Below are 22,995 nucleotides of genomic sequence, written 5' to 3' on the forward strand. Positions count from 1 at the left end.
CATCCACCCATTCTGCAGAAATTCATGATTTAACAGTTATTGAAAAAATAAATCAGGGAACAGGGGAACTCGACCTCACTAATAACAGCATATGAAACCAGGGGAACTCGAACTCACTAATAACAGCATATGAAACCAGGGGATCTCGACCTCACTAATAACAGCATATGAAACCAGGGGTACTCGACCTCACTAATAACAGCATATGAAACCAGGGGAAGTAGCACTTCATATTTATTTTTCATAGAATTTAATTCAATGCATATTCCATTCATACCATTATCCAAAATATACAACAAGGCAGAGGGGGCAGAGTTTGTGACTTCTATAAATATGTCTTCATTGATGTAGATCTTTTATTATCTTTTACATTTTGAACTCAAGTAGAGAGGAGAGGGACCGCCTATTTTGTCATCTAGTTCATTCATGGTAAAAAAAGGTCCGTAGGCACCAGTCGAACTGCGCTGACAGGGGGGGCTGGTGATGGGTGGTGGTGATGTCAGAGAGGGAGGGGCTTTTTAAAAGGACCATAAAATAACTGCATTCAAGAAAAGAGAAAACACTGACAAGGTCGTATTATTCAGACGTCTAAAACTTCTGGTTAGAATGCCCCCCCCTCTCCCCTCTTCTAATTCAGGCCTTTGGCGCACAGCTCCCCTTGATCCGTGATAGATATAAAGAGTTCAGCAAACTAGCCTCCATGTTGGCAACCAACGTGTCATAACAATAAGGTTCTCATTTGCATTCTCGGTGGAATGTCATTCTCCTTGCGACTTCCGGTGCCAACATGGCACCCACGGAAACTTGTCAAACCCAGTTTGCTGAATTCTGTAGATCTGTGGTTCCGGTGAGGCCTGACCCAGCTTTCTTCACTCCCCACTCGCCCCCTCTCCAGTCTCACCCCAGCCTGAACACCAGAGTGATTACAGGGGGCAGGACTCCAGCAGCAGACGGATGTGGAGGGTGAGAGAGAGAGCGGCAAAATGAAAAACAAAACTCAAGATGATTCCAAACAACAGGCACGTTGGAATAGTGTGTGTTGATGCTGTCTAAACTGTCACTGTTAACAACAGCGGGAAATAGTTTGGTTTCTCACAGAAAAACACTGTTTCCCCTCTAAAAATACACTCCCCCACCCACCAGGGGGGAGGGGATGGGGGAGAGGGGGAAAGTGGGACACTGCACTGCTCCCACCATTTATGGGTGTATGCATACGTGGGTGTGATGAACATGTGTGTGTGTGTGTGTCTTTGATCAGGTGTCACATGATCAGTGGTGTGTGTGTTTGTGTGTAGGTGTGCTGCGGCCGCCTGAAGACATGAAGGTGTGTGCCCGTTCTTCCGTTCAGATGATTTCAAAAGTCTTCTTGAGCTCCATGATGAGCTGCCAGTCAGATTTGCCCATCTCGTCTCTGAACCAGTTCTTCAGGGCATCGATGGACGCTCTGGTGATCTGGAGAACAAACAAAAGACCACATTCAGAACTCCGAAGTCTCCCCATTCTCATGATGGTCCACTACTTCTAGTACAGAGCCCAGTGTTGTTAGAGTTTGGGTACCTGCTGTCAGTACAATGTAACAGTGAGTACTTACTACATTGGATACACTGTGTTGACCTGAAAACCCACCACACGGTAATTTGAACATTGAAAAGAAAAGTGTTGCCTTTCTCCTCTCTGTGACTGTACCTTGCTGACGAGGATGTCGGTGGCCTCAAAGTGTCGGCCGAACATCTTGGGTGCCTCTCCGGGGATCGGTTCGATCTTTATACAGATCTCCTGGCCCTTCTTGGCACTGTCCACCATCTTGTGGTTGATCTCAATGCTGGTCACGATGCCAATGTCCACAAACTGACAGGTAGGAAGTCAGTCAGATAATATTATTACACCGGTTTCTACGTCCTACCAGGATAGGAACAGGTCCCACAAACACACACTGCACTCTACATATACACACACACTCACCCCCTTGCTGGGCACACAGAGTGGGGTTCCCTGTCTGAGGACCCCAGCCTCCACGTTGACTCCCATGACTATGGGGTCTCTAGAGTTGAAGATGAACTGAGGCAGGATCTTCAGCTTAGTGGGGAACACAGCAATGTGTCTGTGGAAAATGACAGAGAAAACGACTGTTACTACACCACAAACCTACTGTCCTGTCTGGAAACCTAGCCCAGGCATACCCCACACCTTCTGTCCTGTCTGGAAACCTAGCCCAGGCATACCCCACACCTTCTGTCCTGTCTAGAAACCTAGCCCAGACATACCCCACATCTACTGTCCTGTCTGGGAACCTAGCCCAGACATACACCACGCTTACTGTCCTGTCTAGAAACCTAGCCCAGACATACACCACGCTTGCTGTCCTGTCTAGAAACCTAGCCCAGACATACCCCACGCTTACTGTCTTGTCTGTAAACCTGAACCAGGCATACCCCACACCTACTGTCCTGTCTGGGAACCTAGCCCAGACATACACCACGTACTGTCCTGTCTAGAAACCTAGCCCAGACATACACCACGCTTGCTGTCCTGTCTAGAAACCTAGCCCAGACATACCCCACGCTTACTGTCTTGTCTGTAAACCTGAACCAGGCATACCCCACACCTACTGTCTTGTCTGGAAACCTAGCCCAGGCATACCCCACACCTACTGTCCTGTCTGGAAACCTAGCCTAGGCATACCCCACGCCTACTGTCTTGTCTGGAAACCTAGCCCAGGCATACCCCACACCTACTGTCCTGTCTGGAAACCTAGCCTTGGCATACCCCACGCCTACTGTCCTGTCTGGAAACCTGAACCAGGCATACCCTAGCCTAGGCATACCCCACACCTACTGTCCTGTCTGGAAACCTAGCCCACGCATACCCCACACCTACTGTCCTGTCTGGAAACCTAGCCCACGCATACCCAACACCTACTGTCCTGTCTGGAAACCTAGCCTAGGCATACCCCACACCTTCTGTCCTGTCTGGAAACCTGAACCAGGCATACCCCACACCTACTGTCTTGTCTGGAAACCTAGCCCAGGCATACCCCACACCTACTGTCCTGTCTGGAAACCTAGCCCAGGCATACCCCACACCTTCTGTCCTGTCTAGAAACCTAGCCCAGACATACCCCACATCTACTGTCCTGTCTGGGAACCTAGCCCAGACATACACCACGCTTACTGTCCTGTCTAGAAACCTAGCCCAGACATACACCACGCTTGCTGTCCTGTCTAGAAACCTAGCCCAGACATACCCCACATCTACTGTCCTGTCTGGGAACCTAGCCCAGACATACACCACGCTTACTGTCCTGTCTAGAAACCTAGCCCAGACATACACCACGCTTGCTGTCCTGTCTAGAAACCTAGCCCAGACATACCCCACGCTTACTGTCTTGTCTGTAAACCTGAACCAGGCATACCCCACACCTACTGTCTTGTCTGGAAACCTAGCCCAGGCATACCCCACACCTACTGTCCTGTCTGGAAACCTAGCCTAGGCATACCCCACGCCTACTGTCTTGTCTGGAAACCTAGCCCAGGCATACCCCACACCTACTGTCCTGTCTGGAAACCTAGCCTTGGCATACCCCACGCCTACTGTCCTGTCTGGAAACCTGAACCAGGCATACCCTAGCCTAGGCATACCCCACACCTACTGTCCTGTCTGGAAACCTAGCCCACGCATACCCAACACCTACTGTCCTGTCTGGAAACCTAGCCTAGGCATACCCCACACCTTCTGTCCTGTCTGGAAACCTAGCCCAGACATACCCCACATCTACTGTCCTGTCTGGGAACCTAGCCCAGACATACACCACGCTTACTGTCCTGTCTAGAAACCTAGCCCAGACATACACCACGCTTGCTGTCCTGTCTAGAAACCTAGCCCAGACATACCCCACGCTTACTGTCTTGTCTGTAAACCTGAACCAGGCATACCCCACACCTACTGTCTTGTCTGGAAACCTAGCCCAGGCATACCCCACACCTACTGTCCTGTCTGGAAACCTAGCCTAGGCATACCCCACGCCTACTGTCTTGTCTGGAAACCTAGCCCAGGCATACCCCACACCTACTGTCCTGTCTGGAAACCTAGCCTTGGCATACCCCACGCCTACTGTCCTGTCTGGAAACCTGAACCAGGCATACCCTAGCCTAGGCATACCCCACACCTACTGTCCTGTCTGGAAACCTAGCCCACGCATACCCCACACCTACTGTCCTGTCTGGAAACCTAGCCCACGCATACCCAACACCTACTGTCCTGTCTGGAAACCTAGCCTAGGCATACCCCACACCTTCTGTCCTGTCTGGAAACCTGAACCAGGCATACCCCACACCTACTGTCTTGTCTGGAAACCTAGCCCAGGCATACCCCACACCTACTGTCCTGTCTGGAAACCTAGCCCAGGCATACCCCACACCTACTGTCCTGTCTGGAAACCTAGCCCAGGCATACCCCACACCTACTGCCCTGTCTGGAAACCTGAACCAGGCATACCCTAGCCTAGGCATACCCCACACCTACTGTCCTGTCTGGAAACCTAGCCCACGCATACCCCACACCTACTGTCCTGTCTGGAAACCTAGCCCACGCATACCCCACACCTACTGTCCTGTCTGGAAACCTAGCCCAGGTATGCCTACTGTCCTGTTTGGAAACCTGAACCAGGCATACCCTAGCCTAGGCATACCCCAAACCTACTGTCCTGTCTGGAAACCTAGCCCACGCATACCCCACACCTACTGTCCTGTCTGGAAACCTAGCCCACGCATACCCCACACCTACTGTCCTGTCTGGAAACCTAGCCTAGGCATACCCCACACCTACTGTCCTGTCTGGAAACCTGAACCAGGCATACCCCACACCTACTGTCTTGTCTGGAAACTTAGCCCAGGCATACCCCACACCTACTGTCCTGTCTGGAAACCTAGCCCAGGCATACCCCACACCTACTGTCCTGTCTGGAAACCTAGCCCAGGCATACCCCACACCTACTGTCCTGTCTGGAAACCTAGCCTAGGCATACCCCACGCCTACTGTCCTGTCTGGAAACCTGAACCAGGCATACCCTAGCCTAGGCATACCCCACACCTACTGTCCTGTCTGGAAACCTAGCCTAGGCATACCCCACGCCTACTGTCCTGTCTGGAAACCTGAACCAGGCATACCCTAGCCTAGGCATACCCCACACCTACTGTCCTGTCTGGAAACCTAGCCCACGCATACCCCACACCTACTGTCCTGTCTGGAAACCTAGCCTAGGCATACCCCACACCTACTGTCCTGTCTGGAAACCTAGCCTAGGCATACCCCACACCTACTGTCCTGTCTGGAAACCTAGCCTAGGCATACCCCACACCTACTGTCCTGTCTGGAAACCTAGCCTAGGCATACCCCACACCTACTGTCCTGTCTGGAAACCTAGCCCACACATACCCCACACCTACTGTCCTGTCTGGAAACCTAGCCCAGGTATGCCTACTGTCCTGTCTGGAAACCTAGCCTAGGCATACCCCATGCCTACTGTCCTGTCTGGAAACCTAGCCTAGGCATACCCCACACCTACTGTCCTGTCTGGAAACCTAGCCTAGGCAGGACAGGTGTAGCCTTCCAATGGGCTGAGTGTGGATCACTTGTGCTATGGCCTATGACAGCAAAACAAAGTTATGGTTGGTATCATGTAGTGTGTGTGTGTGTTCACTTACTTGAACTCATCCTGCTTGGCCTTCTTGTAGTCCTCTCTGTACTTGGTGAAGGCATCAAACAGGTGGTAGATGATCTCAGCGCTGAACACCCTGACCCCCAGACTATCAGCCATCTCCTGAGAGTCCCTCTCCACCTTCACATCAAACGCCAGGATTGTTGCATACCTAGAACAGGACAGCATTGATTTTTATTGTCCAGTTTACACAGATAGGGTTAATGAGACAGTAACCAATCAAACAAATGTATGACAGGGTATAGAAAGGAGAGAAGACAGAAGAGGTCACACACTGTGGGTCATGCTCCAGCATAGTGGAAGCTTTCATCACGTCTTTCTTGTGGACTGGACCGATGTTGATGCCAGCGTACTGTTGGAGGAGACAGAAAAACATCAACATTACAGCACAGTATCTCAATACTATATTGTAGTTTGATACGGTGTGTGTGTGTGTGTGTGATACTCACAGGCACTTTGGACACTCGTAGGAACTCGAGCAAGGCTTCCAGGGATCCGAGAGTGGAGGCCTGGACGTACACACCCTTCTCCTCCAGCTTGATGGAGTTCAGAGTCTGTTTCAGCTCCCGCACCAGCTCATCCTGCAGGGGGATCATAACGCAGAGGATCTCAATACACTGTGAGTGTGTGTGTGTGTGTGTGTTCTAGTAACTAACTCAGAGATGGAAAAAAAGACAAGGAGAGGAAGCAGGGAGCCATTCATAACTATTGACATGTAGCCGTAGGTGGCAGAGGGATCCAGTCTAACACTATTGAGACACAGCCCTGTTATCATACACAGCAGGGTTTCTTCAACTATGGATCGGGTTCCAAGTGGGTCGCGAATTATGAGAATACATCTATAATCCCACACTATTTCTTCTTAATTTGGGTGGTTGGAGGACGATTTGGGTCACAGGGTCAATTTCTCATTTGGGTCTCGAGCTGAACATTTTTAAGAACCTCTGATACACAGTACATTATAAACTGGGTGGTTCGAGCTCTGAATGCTGATTGGCCAAAAGCTGTGGTATATCAGAACATATACCCAGGGTATGACAAAACATTTATTTTTTACTGCTCTAATTACGTTGGTAACCAGTTTATAATAGCAATAAGGCACCTCTAGGGTTTCTGGTATATTGCCAATATACCACGGCTAAGGCTGTATCCAGGCACTCTGCGTTGCATCTTGCTTAAGAACAGCCCTTAGCCGTGGTACATTGGCCATATACCACACCCACTCGCGCCTTATTGCTTAAATGTGCCAGTCTCACCCTGAGCACCGCCACCTCATCCTCCTTGTGGGCCACCAGCAGGGGGAGCCCTGCCAGGGTCTTCTCCAGATCTTTCCCCAGGATCTTCACTCCCTGGGCGGTACACACCTCCTTATGCTTCTCATACTGGTTCTAAAGAGGACAGGGGGTCAGATCATTAATACTACCTACTGGTTCTAAAGAGGACAGGGGGTCAGATCATTCATTAATACTACCTACTGGTTCTAAAGAGGACAGGGGGTCAGATCATTAATACTACCTACTGGTTCTAAAGAGGACAGGGGGTCAGATCATTCATTAATACTACCTACTGGTTCTAAAGAGGACAAGGGGACAAATCATTCATTAATACTACCTACTGGTTCTAAAGAGGACAGGGGGTCAGATCATTCATTAATACTACCTACTGGTTCTAAAGAGGACATGGGGTCAGATCATTCATTAATACTACACACAGATCATCATTATGGGGCCTATAGGTGCAGTGAAATGTGTTGTTTTACAGGGTCAGCCATAGTAGCATGGTGCCCCTTGCTCAAAGGCACAGACAGATTTTACACGTTGTCGGTTTGGGTATTTGAACCAGCGACTTTTCAGTTACTGGCCCAATGCTCTAACCGCTAGACTACCTGCTGCTAATTCTAACTTCCACCGTCAAATTATCACTTAGTCTGCCATTGACATCAGTGAATTATTTAGTGAAAATGAGACGTGGAAGTTAGGATGAACCCCTAGCCAAGTCATGGACAGCATGACATTCCTGTTGAAATCAGGTCAGAACTGTCTGCTGCTCCTACAAGTGCTCTTTTATAAAGAAAGGCCCAACATAAACATTTCCTCCATACCTTGACCCTGAGCTCCTTCATGGGTGGAGGCAGCAGCAGCCCCCTGATCTGGGTGACGATGGGTCCCTCCACCCCCGGGACGATGACAGTCATGCCCTCCCGGAGAACGCCGTTGATCAGGATCACGTCTATGGTGGTGCCCATACCAGGCAGGGCTTTCACCTGACGATGGACAGGGACACATGTTGAGTTTAATACAACATTAAGTGTTAGATGACGCAATGGTAATGACACCAATGTAACGGTAATGACGCAACAGTAATGACACTGACGTAACGGTAGTGCGACTGGTGTAACGGAAATTACCCTAAAATAACAGCAATCTAACCGTGACAACAACAGGGAGGATCATTCTTCCTCATCCCCATAAACTGTGACAGTAATGTAGTAATTGTCCCTCACCTCCATGACCTGAGCCCTGAGCTCGTCGCAGTGTGCCAGGCGTCGTGCCAGCATGGTCTGGGTGAGCTCCACCAGCAGAGCGATCAGGTTGCCCATGCCGTCCCCGGAGTGGGCCGAGGTGGGCACCAAAGACACAAAGGTCCTCGGGTCCTTGTTCTCATGGAAGAGGGCTGCGTTCAGACCCTGTACGAATACACAATCAAATCAAAGTTCATTTGTCACATACGCAGATCTGTAGATGTTAAGGTGCAGTGAAATGCTTATGTTTCTAGCTCTACCAGTGAAGTCCTGTCTAACACAATAACAACATACGAATGAAATGAAGAAATATCAGAACGAGCAATGTCAGAGACCAGAATATAAATATATATATACACATATAGTGTGTATAGACAGTATATGAACAGAAAAGGTGTGTACAGCAGTAGTGATATAGGATGAATCTTGACTAGAATACAGTATATACATATGAAGTGTGTAAAACAGTAGGTAAACATCATTAAAGTGACTAGTGTTCCATGTCTATGTACATAAGGCAGCAGTCTCTAAGGTGCGGGGTCCCTCAGGGTTCACACAATAGGTGCATTGAAATAATGAATAGTGCTGTCAACTACAAAACTCTTTCCCCCTCCGTTGTTTATATAGTTAGTGACCTGCTGGGCGAACTCCACGATGACAGCTTTGGCCCTCTCGTCAAACTCATCCTTGGTGTTCTTCTTCTGCTTCTTCAGTGTGGCCACCACGTCTGTGTCCGGACTCTTCTTCCAGTCGTACAGACGGTCAATCTGGAGTAGACATAGAAATGGAACGAATAGAAGGGACAAAAATACATGTCACATGGATGGGCAACTAATTAACTACTTGTGCAAAAAAAATAATACTTCCGCAAGCTATTGTAACCTGGTAGCTTTATTCCCAGTGAATTGTGGGCCATTGAGTGCCTTTAATACATGCAAGTCCTGTTGGGGAATAATCAGAATTAGTTGGTAAGATGTTTTATATTCATCATATGTTTTGTAAGTTACTTCTCATCAGAATGTTTTTGTATAATACTGTGGCGGGGTTTGCAGTATCTGTTCTATGTCAAGACGAAGTTGCTTGGGCCAGAGAGAGGGGAGAGGTCAAACGTGTATCTCTTGGCTCCACAATGTCTGTGTGCCAGTCAGTGTGTCTCTGTGATCTTGTCAAGATAGGATGGATTTGATATATGGCTGTTGATATGGAGGATTTGTTTATGGTTCTGAGTTTGAGAAAAGAACATAGTTTAGGAGACAAAGCTGAACGATGAATTATGCCGATGCTGTCTTATCCTGTGTGTGTCTTTGCTATAAAGGATCTCAGTTGAAATGTGGAAGGGACTCTCAGAGAAGTCATTGATAGACACTGAATTGATCTGAGAGTCACAGGGTTGTGATAGAGCTCATATAATTAAAGATGGACTTTGTGATAACTAACTCTGACTTGTGTGTGGTTTGCTCTCATGATTTGGTAAATAGAGGAAATTTCCACGACAGTCCTCTACTAGACATCTATCCATCTAACTATCTATCCATCTAACTATCCTTCCCAGAGGTAAGCTATGAGCATGTCTGACCAGACAGACTGACCTTGTTAAGTGCTACAATGAAGGGACACTTCTTCTCCTTGAGCAGGTTGATGGACTCCAGGGTCTGAGGCTCCAGGCCGTGCATGATGTCCACCACCAGGATGGCTATGTCACACAGAGAGCTGCCCCGGTTCCTCAGGTTACTGGACACACAGACAGACGGAGCGAGACGCAGTCAGACAAACACATTTAGGGCAGTGGACACACAGACAGACGGAGCGAGACACAGTCAGGACAAACACATTTAGGGCAGTGGACACACAGACAGACGGGGCGAGACGCAGTCAGACAAACACATTTAGGGCAGTGGACACACAGACAGACGGAGCGAGACGCAGTCAGACAAACACATTTAGGGCAGTGGACACACAGACAGACGGGGCGAGACGCAGTCAGACAAACACATTTAGGGCAGTGGACACACAGACAGACGGAGCGAGACGCAGTCAGGACAAACACATTTAGGGCAGTGGACACACAGACAGACGGGGCGAGACGCAGTCAGACAAACACATTTAGGGCAGTGGACACACAGACAGACGGAGCGAGACGCAGTCAGACAAACACATTTAGGGCAGTGGAAACACATTTTTCTGAATGAGGGTTTACCTGAAAGACTCGTGGCCTGGGGTGTCGATGATCAGCATTCCTGGGATTTTAATGGCCTCGTTGTTGAACTGAAGAGGAAACAATGAAATTATTAAAGAGCCATTAGAGACCAACTATCTATTCAAATCCAATGCCATACATACACTGAGTGTACAAAATTTTAGGAACACCTGCTCTTTCCATGACAGACTGACCAGGTGAATCCAGGTGACAGCTAAGATCCCTTATTGATGTCACTTGTTAAATCCAATTCAATGGCCAGCATTGGCCAGCATTCCTGTGGAACGCTTTTGACACTGTAGAGTCCATGCCACGACAAATTGAGACTGTTCTGAGGGCAAAAGGGGGTACAACTTAATATTAGGAAGGTGTTCCTAATGTTTTGTACACTCAGTGTACGGTCACTGTTCAGTGTATGACTGGGTCTGAGCTGAAGGGAGAGGAGCAGCAGTACTCACGTTCTTCACCATCTTGGTCTGCTCTACGATGGCCTCCAGCGGTACGTTAGTGGCTCCGATCTGTTGGGTGATCCCTCCTGCCTCTCCGTCCTGTACGTGTGTATGCCTCAGCTTGTCCAGGATCTTGGTCTTGCCTGTGTCTACGTGGCCCAGTACACAGACGACGGGGGAGCGGAGCTTGTCCAGGTTTATGTTCTTTATGTTCTCTGCTCGCCGTTTCTACACAGGAGGAGCACAGAGGGAACAACATTACACTTCTCTACCGTTTAACAATGTTGATAGGATGTGTGTTTGTGAAAGACTACCTCAATACGCTTCTTGGCCTTGTCGTAGATCCGCTCCTCTTTAGTGCGATCGTCATCAGAGTCGCTGTCACTACTGGACTCTGAGCTCTCCTTCCCTCCCTTCCTCTTAGTGGCTGGGGCCTGCTGCGTTGTGTGAGGCTGACTCTCCTTCTCTTCCTCCTCACTCTCCTCCTCTTCGTCATCCTCTTCCTCCTCTTCCTCGTCCTCCTCTTCCTCCGGCTGTGACGAGGGTTTCTGTTGGGGCTGCTTTGGCGTCTCTGGCTTCACCTCAATGTGGACCGTCTTCAGCTCTGTAGAGGGAGAAGAGACGTTATGTGAGGTGTAAGCCACCAAGCCTTTGGGAGATATTGCCATATTGCTAAAAACCTAAAGTCTGTCCTGTCTTACCTTTGTCCTGATCGATGGTCTCAGCGATAGCCTCCCAGTCATCAACAGCAGACTCAGCTTTCTGCTCTACCTCTGGGGGGAGGGACAGGAAGACATGACACAAAATGTGACTGAGGCAATGAAAGTTGTCTGGCGTTACACCCAGATCTGGACAACAAGCGGAGGACATTAAGGCAGGCTCCGTCTCCAAGATCTATGGTCCATTTTACCTGCTGCTACTTCGGGAGTTTCCACGGCCATCTGTGAGATGATTGGCTCTGCCGTCTCCGACGTGGGTGACATGACCTCTGAGATCTCTGACCGGGGAAGAGGAGGAATGAGGGACGAGGCACAAACAAATAGATAGATGACTTTGCAGTTGGACATGTATTTGATGTGGATTGGAAGAGGCTGTTACCTTCAGGGGTCTGTGCTTGTTGGGGCTTCTTTTTCCTCTTGTCTCCGTACACTGGCTTCTTCTTTGGCACCGAGTCGTCTTTGGATGGCACTTCAATACCCTGGGCCTTCAGGAGTTCAAGTGTGGCCTCTGCCCTGGCCCGGGCCTCTTTCTGGGCTTTGGTCAGCAGTTTGCCCTCCTTCTTCAGCCTCTCCTTCCTCTCTTTCTCCTTCTGTTTCTTCTTCTCCTTGCGCTCCTGTTCCAGACGCTCCTGTAGGTGTTACATTGAAGAGGTCAGTTGGTAAGAGGTCAGTGTGTGTGTGTATACAGTGTGTGTGTGTGTGCGTGTGTGTGTGTGTTTAACCTGCTCCAGTCTCTGAGCCTCCTGCTCTTCCAGGCGACGCAGGTTCTCCTCTTCCTCCTTCTTGGCGCGCTCCTCTTCCTCCTTCATGTGAGCCAGAGCCTCCTGCATGGCTTTCACTGTGGCCTTGCTGGGTCCCTTCTTCTTCTCCTCTTTCTCTTTCTCCTTGTCCCCCTTCTTCTTCTTCTTGTCTTTCTTGCCCTTCTTGTCTACCCCTTCCTCTTCTGAAGTAACAAAAATACCCCAGACAGAAATCAGTCATATTGCATGTAACTACACAGTAACGCCACTTAACTACTTTGAAAACATCACCATTGGGTTCATTCATTGTTTCCACCACCACATCGGCAGCTAATGGGTACAGAATTAAGATGAGTAGACTTCTACTATTGTAACTGCATGCAACTACACATTAACCTGTTGAGTGTAGGGGGCAGTATTTTGATGTTTGGATGAAAAACGTACCCAAATGAAACTGCCTATTTCTCAGGCCCAGAAGCTAGAATATGCATATAATTGATTTAGATAGAAAACACTCTAAAGTTTCCAAAACTGTAAAAATATTGTCTGTGAGTATAAAAGAACTGATATTGCAGGCGAAAACCTGAGGAAAATCCAACCAGGAAGTGCCTCTTATTTTGAACGCTCCCTGTTCCATTGCAGGACTTCCCTCCATTTAAAGGGATATCAACCAGATTCCTTTCCCTATGCCTTTCCCTTTCCCAGTCTTTAGACATAGTTTCAGCCTTTTATTCAGAAAAATGAGTGAGAACGATCACATCGCGTCAGTGGATGGCTGGATGCCAGCAGAGTTTTGCATCCGCAACAGCTTGGAGCAGACATTTTCTCTCGCTCTCTCCTATTGAAAAAGCTACGGTCAGGTTGAAATATTATCAATTATTTATTGTAAAAACAACCTGAGGATTGATTATAAAAAACATTTGACATGTTTCTACAAACTTTACGGATACTATTTGGAATTTTCGTCTGCCCGTCATGACCTGCACGAGCCTGTGGATTTCTGAACAAAACGCACCAACCAAATGGAGGTTTTTGGATATAAAAATAATCTTTATCGAACAAAAGGAACATTTAGTGTAACTGGGAGTCTCTGGGAGTGCAAACATCCGAAGATCATCAAAGGTAAGCGATTAATTTTTATTGCTTTTCTGACCAATCTACTTTGCTTCTAGCTGTTTGTAATGTTTTGTCTGCTGAGACAGATGTCCTCACATAAATGCTTTGTTTGCTTTCGCTGTAAAGCTTTTTTGAAATCTGACAAACCAGGTGGATTAACAACAAGCTAAGCTGTGTTTTGCTATATTGCACTTGTGATTTCATGAAAATTTAATATTTTTAGTAATTTAATTTGAATTTGGCGCTCTGCAATTCAGCAGATGTTGACGAAAATGATCCCGCTAACGGGATGGGTGCGCCAAGAAGTTAACAACACGTGTATTAGTATGTATTATGGATCCCCATTAGCTGCTCTTCCTGGGGTCCAGCAAAATTAAGGCATGTAACAAGCTACCTTGAAGCAGAAATCTGTTATTTTCCTTCTCTTACCATTAATTGCTTCAAGCACCTCATCGGCAGCTAATGGGTACAGATAAGCATTTACACATTCTTAAAACAAAGTAGTTCCTACATGGCATATGGGCAACTCATTGTAAAGTGTTGCCGTTTAGGCTGTGGAATGGATACAATATAAACCAATTGTAAATCTCACCCTCTCCTTGAGGATCAGCCCCTTCCTGATCTTCAATCTCTGCTGCTGCCTCCGTCTCTGCTGCTGGGGTTGGGGCTGCTGCTGGGGCCACCGCTGGCTCACTCTTCTTCACTACCTCTTTCTCTTTCTTAGGCACTGCTGCAACCTCAATACTCCCCTCTTTCTCCTCCTCCTTCTCCTTCTGCTTCTTCAGCTTAGCCCTGTCCTCCTCTTTCTTCTTGCGGTCTCTCTCCTTCTTCTCTGCCTTCTTCTGAGCTGCCGTCTTCATCTTGAAGGTTCCCTCCTCCTCTTCCTCTTCTTCACTGTCTGCCTTGGCTTTGCCCTTCTTCTTCTTGCCTTTCTTTCCAGCCTGCGATGCGTCTACCGAGTCGTCATCATCTGAATCATCCTCCCCTCCCCCCTCTCCTTTCCTCGCACCTCCATCGTCATCCTCCTCTTCCTCGTCCGAGGCCTCCTTGCGGCCTCCCTTCTTCCCTGCCTTGGGTTTCCTCCGGGTCCGTGAGGCGTCGTCCTCCGAGTCTGAGCCAGCAGCAGCAGCAGCAGCCGGGGCAGCAGACGTCTTCTTGTCCTTCTGCTTGTCTTCGTCTTCCACGTCACCTGTACCCGAAACCTCTTCGTCGTCCCTGTCGTCATCCTCCAGGCTGGCTCGCTTGCCCTTCCGCGTCTTCTTCTTCTCCGCTTTGGTGGGCGGCGGGGGCTCGGCGGCACTCTCCGGCTCGTCTGTGGCGTCTGGTTTCTGTGGATTGCGGAAGTGATGAGTACTCCATAGAAGCATGTGCTTTGCCAGACAGGGTCATTACATAAGCAGATTAGCATTGGGCTATAGCCTGGTATAGGGTCATTACATAAGCAGATTAGCATTGGGCTATTAGCCCAGGGTTTCCGGTTAGAAAATGTGGCGCCAGACATGACTGGACCCATAGGACTATGCATTGGGTGCATACCCTGACTAGGCATCCACCCACGTGCCCAGAATAACAGTCATCACATTTAGATTATGGTAATTCATTTTAACAGAACATGCAAGTCAAGGATGCAGTGACCTGTGTCCTTCTTACCACGCACATTGAAGATGTTAGAATATCTGTCCACATGAAGTTTTCCTCAGCCAACAAGACGAGTGACGAACAGCAAATATAGGAAGCGAGTTTCAAGTTTGGGGAAGCTATTTTTCCCAGGAAAAATGCACCTTTATAATAAAGCATTCCATGAATCATCGCATTAGCAGACTTACAGTGGGGCAAAAAGTATTTAGTCAGCCACCAATTGTGCAAGTTCTCCCACTTAAAAAGATGAGAGGCCTGTCATTTTCATCATAGGTACACTTCAACTATGACAGACAAAATGAGAAAAAAAATCCAGAAAATCACATTGTAGGATTTTTAATGAATTTATTTGCAAATTATGGGGGAAAATAAGTATTTGGTCAATAACAAAAGTTTATCTCAATACTTTGCTATATACCCTTTGTTGGCAATGACAGATGTCAAACGTTTTCTGTAAGTCTTCAAAAGGTTTTCACACACTGTTGAAGGTATTTTGGCCCATTCCTCCATGCAGATCTCCTCTAGAGCAGTGATGTTTTGGGGCAACACGGACTTTCAACTCCCTCCAAAGATTTTCTATGGGGTTGAGATCTGGAGACTGGCTAGTCCACTCTAGGACCTTGAAATGCTTCTTACGAAGCCACTCCTTCATTGCCCGGGCGGTGTGTTTGGGATCATTGTCATGTTGAAAGACCCAGCCACGTTTCATCTGCAATGCCCTTGCTGATGGAAGGAGGTTTTCACTCAAAATCTCATGATACATGGCCCCATTCATTCTTTCCTTTACACGGATCAGTCGTCCTGGTCCCTTTGAAGAAAAACAGCCCCAAAGCATGATGTTTCCACCCCCATGCTTCACAGTAGGTATGGTGTTCTTTGGATGCAACTCAGCATTCTTTGTCCTCCAAACACGACGAATTGAGTTTTTACCAAAAAGTTATATTTTGGTTTCATCTGACCATATGACATTCTCCCAATCTTCTTCTGGATCATCCAAATGCTCTCTAGCAAACTTCAGACGGGACTCCCAATCTTCTTCTGGATCATCCAAATGCTTTCTAGCAAACTTCAGACGGGACTGGACATGTACTGGCTTAAGCAGGGGGACACGTCTGGCACTGCAGGATTTGAATCCCTGGCGGCGTAGTGTGTTACTGATGGTAGGCTTTGTTGCTTTGGTCCCAGCTCTCTGCAGGTCATTCACTAGGTCCCCTCGTGTGGTTCTGGGATTTTTGCTCACCGTTCTTGTGATCATTTTGACCCCACGGGGTGAGATCTTGCGTGGAGCCCCAGATCGAGGGAGATTATCAGTGGTCTTGTATGTCTTCCATTTCCTTATAATTGCTCCCACACTTGATTTCTTCAAACCAACCTGCTTACCTATTGCAGATACAGTCTTCCCAGCCTGGTGCAGGTCTACAATTTTGTTTCTGGTGTCCTTTGACAGCTCTTTGGTCTTGGCCATAGTGGAGTTTGGAGTGTGACTGTTTGAGGTTGTGAACAGGTGTCTTTTATACTGATAACAAGTTCAAACAGGTGCCATTAATACAGGTAACGAGTGGAGGACAGAGGAGTCACAGGTCTGTGAGACCCAGAAATCTTGCTTGTTTGTAGGTGACCAAATAATTATTTTCCACCATCATTTGCAAATAAATTCATTAAAAATCCTACAATGTGATTTTCTGGATTTTCTTTCTTCTCATTTTGTCTGTCATAGTTGAAGTGTACCTATGATGAAGATTACAGGCCTCTCATCTTTTTAAGTGGGAGAACTTGCACAATTGGTGGCTGACTAAATACTTTTTTTGCCCCACTGTATATAAGATAACCTACTATTCTTAAGGAGTAAATCGGACAGTCAACATTTTGATTAATAATATAACTCAATCACTGTTCGCAAAAAAGACTGTTCAATGTGGAGATCGTGTAGAGTAGAGGCCTCGTCTATATCAGATACGTTTTTTTCTTTCTGTGCACGTAAAATTTTTTTGGCCTTTTATAAAAACACATTTCATGCAATTCTACTACACTTTATATGACTGCAGACATTAGCAGAATCTTTTTTTTAAATGACAAATGACAGGGTAGCCTACTCTGCTGACACGGACAAACAGATCAATAAAACAACGTTGTCCATAGAATAGGTCTACCAGAAGGGGTGACAGAATATGAAATTATAGTCCAGAAAACAAACTATTAAGTGACACTGACACGACAATGATAAAGAGTGAATATGGGCAAAGCACACTCAACGGGGATATGGCCGATGTCTCTGCTGGTGCCAATAAGATAGGCTATAGGCCTACTGTTGTTCGCTCAATTGAGTCTTTTCATTGTCTTCTCTTTACAGCAATAGCCATGCATCTTTCCAAACCATGTTTTCCCATGATTGAATTTGGAAATATTCCGATAAGCCTGGCTGCGCCTCTTTCCATTGACAGTTATAACTCAACAATAATCTATTTGGCATTTGCCCCCATGTGCTGCCTTTCCTTATTTCTTTCTGTATAGACAGGAGTAGGCTAATTAGGGTATAGCATTTTAAATGTACTTAGGGAAACCATAGCATTCCCTAGCCTTATCACTGTGCATGAGCCTGTCAATCTACTATCCCCCATAGTAGAAAACTTGACCTATTCTATTGGTCAGTTTGTTGAGATGGAAAGAGCCTAAACAGACTCTGGGACAGTTGTAGGAAGATAGATCCCAAATTCATACAACCAATATTCCTCGGATTGATAAAACATACTTTAAAAAGCAACGAGTTGGACGCAACAGATCAGAACATTTAGTTTAAATGTTTATAAAATATTATTTTTTAAGATTATTAAGTCAGCAATGTACACAAGGCAGTAGGCGGGAATGTGCATTTGGCTACCGGACAATGAAAGACAGTTGATAACCAATAGAAAATAGGAGAAATAGTCTACTGGTTTCAATGGCATATGGAAGTCTGTATAAAATATTTGCCTCCACGTATATGGTGGGATTCTGCCTAGTCTACTTTGAAGCAAAGGGTAAAACACGCCCCATAATATGTCGTAAAACGTTGAGGGTTCAAACAATTAAGTAGCTATACGTTTTCAAAATGCATACTGCCTCCAGCTCAATGCAAAGGGATGTGTGACGCCTGTGATGAAGCCTGCCTTCCGTTTCCTGCGCGTTTGAATGATGAATGGGAAGCACGCTTCAATTACCAGTAGAGAAATATATAAAATAGCAGGTATTTTTAATCGTGGCCACAAAAATGTTTTCAACCCACGATTGAATTTACAATTGTTATGCAATGATTGGGCTTATAAAAGCTCTGTCTGACAGATTTTCCTGGTTTAAGGCTCAGTATCTGTATGCTGTGCACATGTGATTAAGAAGATACATAACGAATATACACAAGCGCCAATTAATTTAATTACACTAAATTATGCTAATTAACCTATAGAAAGAATAAGCATGAACGGTCAAATGTGTTTACATTAATTGGTATTTCCGCCAATGGGCTAAAATGCATTATCAGCTTTTCTAATTCATTTTTTTAACCCGGCTATTACTGGTAAACGGAAACCCTATTATAACCTGGTATAAGGTCATTACATATGCAGATTAGCATTGGGCTATAGCCTGGTATAGGGTCATTACATATGAAGATTAGCATTGGGCTATAGCCTGGTATAGGGTCATTACATATGAAGATTAGCATTGGGCTATAGCCTGGTATAAGGTCATTACATATGCAAATTAGCATTGGGCTATAGCCTGGTATAAGGTCATTGCATATGAAGATTAGCATATGGCTACACTTCACCTTGCTGCCTTTAGCTCCTGTGGTTTCAAGAGACAGTTCCTCCAGCTCCTTCAGGATGTCGTCTTCACTGTTAAAGATCAAATCATTATGATCAATACACAGTAGGCTGCAAAGTCCAAGGCAAGTGTAGAAATATTTCCCTCCAACAGTTGGTTCTTACTTCCTTAGTTATTTTAAAATGGAGCGTTCATTACTGTCGAAGAGAGAGAAATAAAGACTTACTCAAAATCGTCTTTCTTTTTGTCTTTCTTCTTCTTGGCCTTTCCTTTACCTTGCTCCTTGGAGGCTCCCGCTCCTTCGATTTCTGCTGCTAGGGCATCAAGGTCAATGCCACCGTCTTTGGTACTGAAACAAAGTTACGCAAATCACATATGATGCACATTACACATGGTAAAAGACAGCATTATCAAGCATATCTCCATGCAGATTTCTGCTGCTAGGGCATCAAGGTCAATGCCACCGTCTTTGGTACTGAAACAAAGTTACGCAAATCACATATGATGCACATTACACATGGTAAAAGACAGCATTATCAAGCATAGCTGGGAACCACATGCTTCTTTCTCCATGCAGATTTCTGCCATATGCTATGTTACAAAAAATGCAGGTTTACAGGCTGACTACACCGCTCTCGTCGCGTGAGCGAGCATGCAAAATAAATGTAGAAATCTATGTTATTCAATTATTGCGCCAACGAGCGTCTGCGTTGCCAAGGGATAAAATAGAAGTAAGTTCTATTTGTGACGTAGATCGCGCTGCAACTCCTGCCTCCCCCATCTCCTCATTGGTAAATAGAAGCAGGTACCCACGTGCCATCTCCTCATTGGTTATACCCACGTGGGTGACTGAAAGACGAACGAGGTCAGTGGCGGTAATGCACCTAATTTATGAAAGTTGCCAATCACATTATAAAGTCAAGAGAAAAGGCCTAGAAGGAGGAGATGACTAGAAACGATTCAGTTGACCGTTTTATGTGTAGATTAATTGGCGGAGTAGAAAACCTTGTGCATTTCAGGTAAAATACCAACTGAATGTTTAAATCCTAGGACAAATTAGCTAGCTTTCAGCAAGCTAGCTAAAAAGGACTAATTAGATAGCATGGGCTAGCTTGCTAGCTTGCTAGCTAAATTGCCGTAAATGTTTCATGCTTTTCGACCTGTCCCCAAATTAATATAATTGGTTCAGAGTTTGTTTTAATATTTTAACCTTTGTGTGGTGATCGCGTTTGGTGTGGGGGGACAAAATACATTTATGCACGATGACACACGAGCGTAGCCGGTTTGGGTTCCGTGTTAGCAGCAAAATGATACAAACTAGCAATGAATGTGTGGGATTTCAAATATTTGCAGCCTTGATCCAATTAGCACATTTCACGCAAATATGATTTTCATATCCAGTCCAACAAAAAAGACAGACCCAGTCAGTCCTTCCGACCAAGACAGACCCAGTCAGTCAGACCCAGGACACTAAAAATTCTGTCAACAGAAAATGTTGACAGCTTTGAAGGCTTTACTGCAGACCTAAAATGACTCGCTGGTGGCCACAAATCAACCCTGCCAGTGGGAAGTGTGCATCCAACAAGAACAACACCACCACCTGAATGGCAGCTGCACACTTGACACTGTTACGCCTTCAGTCCAAAAAATGCAATAACTAATTCTAGACCTTCAGTCTTATGTCAGACGGGTGAAGATGAAAACCAAACATGAAAGACAAACAACTTCAGTCCCTAACCTGTAATGACCATTATGATCATCTCAACTACTAACCATCCACAATCCAACCACAATAACCTTACCTGAAGCAGCACATGGATCTTTGAGACTAAAAGCCCTACATTTGCTCAGCCTCAGACTTTATACAGAGGGTGAGGCTAGACTCCTTGCATGCCTGTTGCATCAGCAGTGGAAAGCACCTCTATGTTAGAATGAACAGGGCCCAACCCCGGGTAAAACACACAGGGTGCACAGTGCACACACTCTTGCCTCTGGGTAATGAAATCATGAAGAAGCAGCTGATAGAACAGGATAACTCCATCAACATTCTGTCTATCAATGTTATTCCTTTCACTTATTTACCTGTAATAACTACTATGAATATTGCTTATATACAAGTGCCTTTAGGGTTAGGGGCTAGTGGTTGTTTCTGGACCAGACCTGTAATAGTTGTTGGTTATGGGGAACAGAGAGGACCATAGTTAATCAAGCTTTAATATCCTTCCGCCATTGCTGTTCAGCGCCATCTTTAGCCCTGGCCTGGTATCATCTTGACCTCACAGCAGAGTTGACTGGAACAGGCTGCAGGTCAGCAGTATACAGTACAGGGGGTGAGAGCTCACCATCACGGCAGGTTAGTCAATATATATCCCTCAATAATCAACTTAAATGCCAGCACGACACTTAGCCTACTGTCGCTCTGTCTATTATCTGTCAAGGCTCATTCCCACAGTCAAAAGCAGACACCTGGTCTTGACTTACAAAGGGTGGATAAGAGTGCCTATTACAAGTAGCAAGTGTAGATTTGTGCACTTGGCAGACAAGCATCAGTTGTAGGGCTATGTCGTAATGAGACGTGAGTCAGTGTCAATTGACATCTCTATTCAGGAATGTATCAATTTATGAACAACAACATTGGTTAAGACTTTTGGTCGTAAAGCCTCATACTTGGCAATGGAAATAGTATATATATTCTAACCATTGAGATCAGTATACTGCTTTATTCTGAAGCCTAAACCGAGGACAACAACAAATCTCTAACTGGGGTTTAGATGTTTACTCACACGGGGTCACAGCCATTGAATGGATACTCAAGCCATAGAGGCGACAGTTGGGACAATGAATGAGGGCCCTTTCTGACAGCACAATGAAAAGGGATGATGTTGCAGGCATGGGGCATAGCCAGGCTGGAGGTCCTCACTTGTGTTGTCAGTGACTCAAAGATTCAGCAATAGTTCGCTGACAATGTCCTCCTAGAATTGCATCATGTATAGCTAGTTATCTGCGTTTCCCTATTAGTGGACGAGCAAGCTATCTAAGTTAGATCGCTCACGAGCTAATGTAAATTAACTTCATTATGTGACTGCATGGAGTCTGGCTAGCTGGTAGTAGGATGCCAATGTAGCTGCATAACATATGCTAGCTAATAGCGAGAATAATAGGTTTCATGTCTCTGTTGTTCAGCATCAAGTGTGTTTATACAAGATATAAATTGGTTAATTCATTGTCAATATGAAAGGTAGAAAACAAGTGCGCGAGGATAACGTTAGCTTATGAATAAGCCGGAGACGGGAGGCCTAGCCAAGGCAATCTGCCGCCACATGAAACTCATGGCTTCAGTATCATGCTAATGCTAGCCAGCTCAGCCTGTCCGACAACGTTAGCTAGCTAACCGTTATAGTCATAGAAGTCTGTTGCATACATCACAACTTTCTCAAATCGTATGACACACGGGCCACACTATCATGTACCTGTCATCGCCTGACTTTTTCTGTTTCTTCCCCATTCTCCTTGTTTTTATTTTTATCCACAATGTTCAGCCTCGTTGTTCGCCGATACAGCACATATGGTTGGTCCAATGGGGGTTGTTCACACATCCTGCGCAGTTGCAGAGCGTTTTCTATTGCCTGTACTGAAGTGAAGGGCATCTTCACTGCGCAAACTGCGCAGGTATAATGGAGTAACACATTATTAATAGTATTAGTATTGTGACAGATGCAAAGAAATGTGTTGTTTTACAGGGTCAGCCAGTAGTACGGCATCCCAGGGGCAAATTAGGGTTAAGTACCTTGCTCAAGGGTACATCGATAGATTTTTCACCTTGTCGGTTCAGGTATTCAAACTAATAACCTTTCAGTTACTGGTCCAACACTAAACGCTAGGCCAAAGAGTTTTATAATCAACCCAAGATAGACAGCAGCATGTTATTTCCAATGAGAGCAACTTAATCATAGAGAGCACTGTGCAGAACAGGCAACCGGTGGGCAGAGCCAAGCACGAGCTAGCGAGATCCTATTGGCACGTTCTAACATGTATTTGCATATTTCAGTTAGGGAACGCCACTGTGTGCGTGTGAAATAAATCAATTGGCATTTCGCCCTT

The 22,995-nt window shown here is 46.1% G+C and overlaps 2 protein-coding genes across 2 annotated transcripts in view; one reads left to right on the plus strand and one right to left on the minus strand.

The window, feature by feature from the left end:
* Positions 1–210: 210 nt before the first annotated feature.
* Positions 211–22,492, minus strand: LOC112237972 (eukaryotic translation initiation factor 5B). Its single transcript, XM_042323876.1, has 22 exons — positions 22,365–22,492; positions 19,121–19,243; positions 18,899–18,965; positions 14,051–14,786; positions 12,325–12,545; positions 11,982–12,231; positions 11,794–11,880; positions 11,585–11,656; positions 11,198–11,487; positions 10,893–11,111; positions 10,435–10,502; positions 9,827–9,968; positions 8,873–9,004; positions 8,220–8,402; positions 7,818–7,979; positions 6,973–7,104; positions 6,166–6,297; positions 5,992–6,068; positions 5,703–5,867; positions 1,963–2,101; positions 1,687–1,848; positions 211–1,452 (listed from the first exon to the last, which is right to left on the minus strand). The coding sequence occupies exons 1-22, from the start codon at positions 22,397–22,399 to the stop codon at positions 1,345–1,347; spliced, it is 3,702 nt and encodes a 1,233-aa protein (XP_042179810.1). The 5' UTR covers positions 22,400–22,492; the 3' UTR covers positions 211–1,344.
* Positions 6,252–22,995, plus strand: part of LOC112237976 (testis-specific gene 10 protein-like) — a 40,984-nt gene continuing 24,240 nt past the window's right edge. Inside the window, exon 1 of the mRNA XM_042323881.1 lies at positions 6,252–6,335. The gene's annotated coding sequence lies outside the window, so the exon portion shown is untranslated. The remainder of the gene's footprint in view (positions 6,336–22,995) is intronic.

Source organism: Oncorhynchus tshawytscha, linkage group LG07 (genome assembly GCF_018296145.1).
Source record: "Oncorhynchus tshawytscha isolate Ot180627B linkage group LG07, Otsh_v2.0, whole genome shotgun sequence".
NCBI lineage: Eukaryota > Metazoa > Chordata > Actinopteri > Salmoniformes > Salmonidae > Oncorhynchus > Oncorhynchus tshawytscha.

Coding starts and splice junctions, on each gene's coding strand:
- LOC112237972 (XM_042323876.1), bottom strand. CDS start 22,399: ATGGGGAAGAAACAGAAAAAGTCAGGCGATGACAG. Junction 1,849..1,962: donor TCTGTGTGCCCAGCAAGGGG/GTGAGTGTGTGT, acceptor CCTACCTGTCAG/TTTGTGGACATTGGCATCGT. Junction 1,453..1,686: donor CCGACATCCTCGTCAGCAAG/GTACAGTCACAG, acceptor TTTGTTCTCCAG/ATCACCAGAGCGTCCATCGA.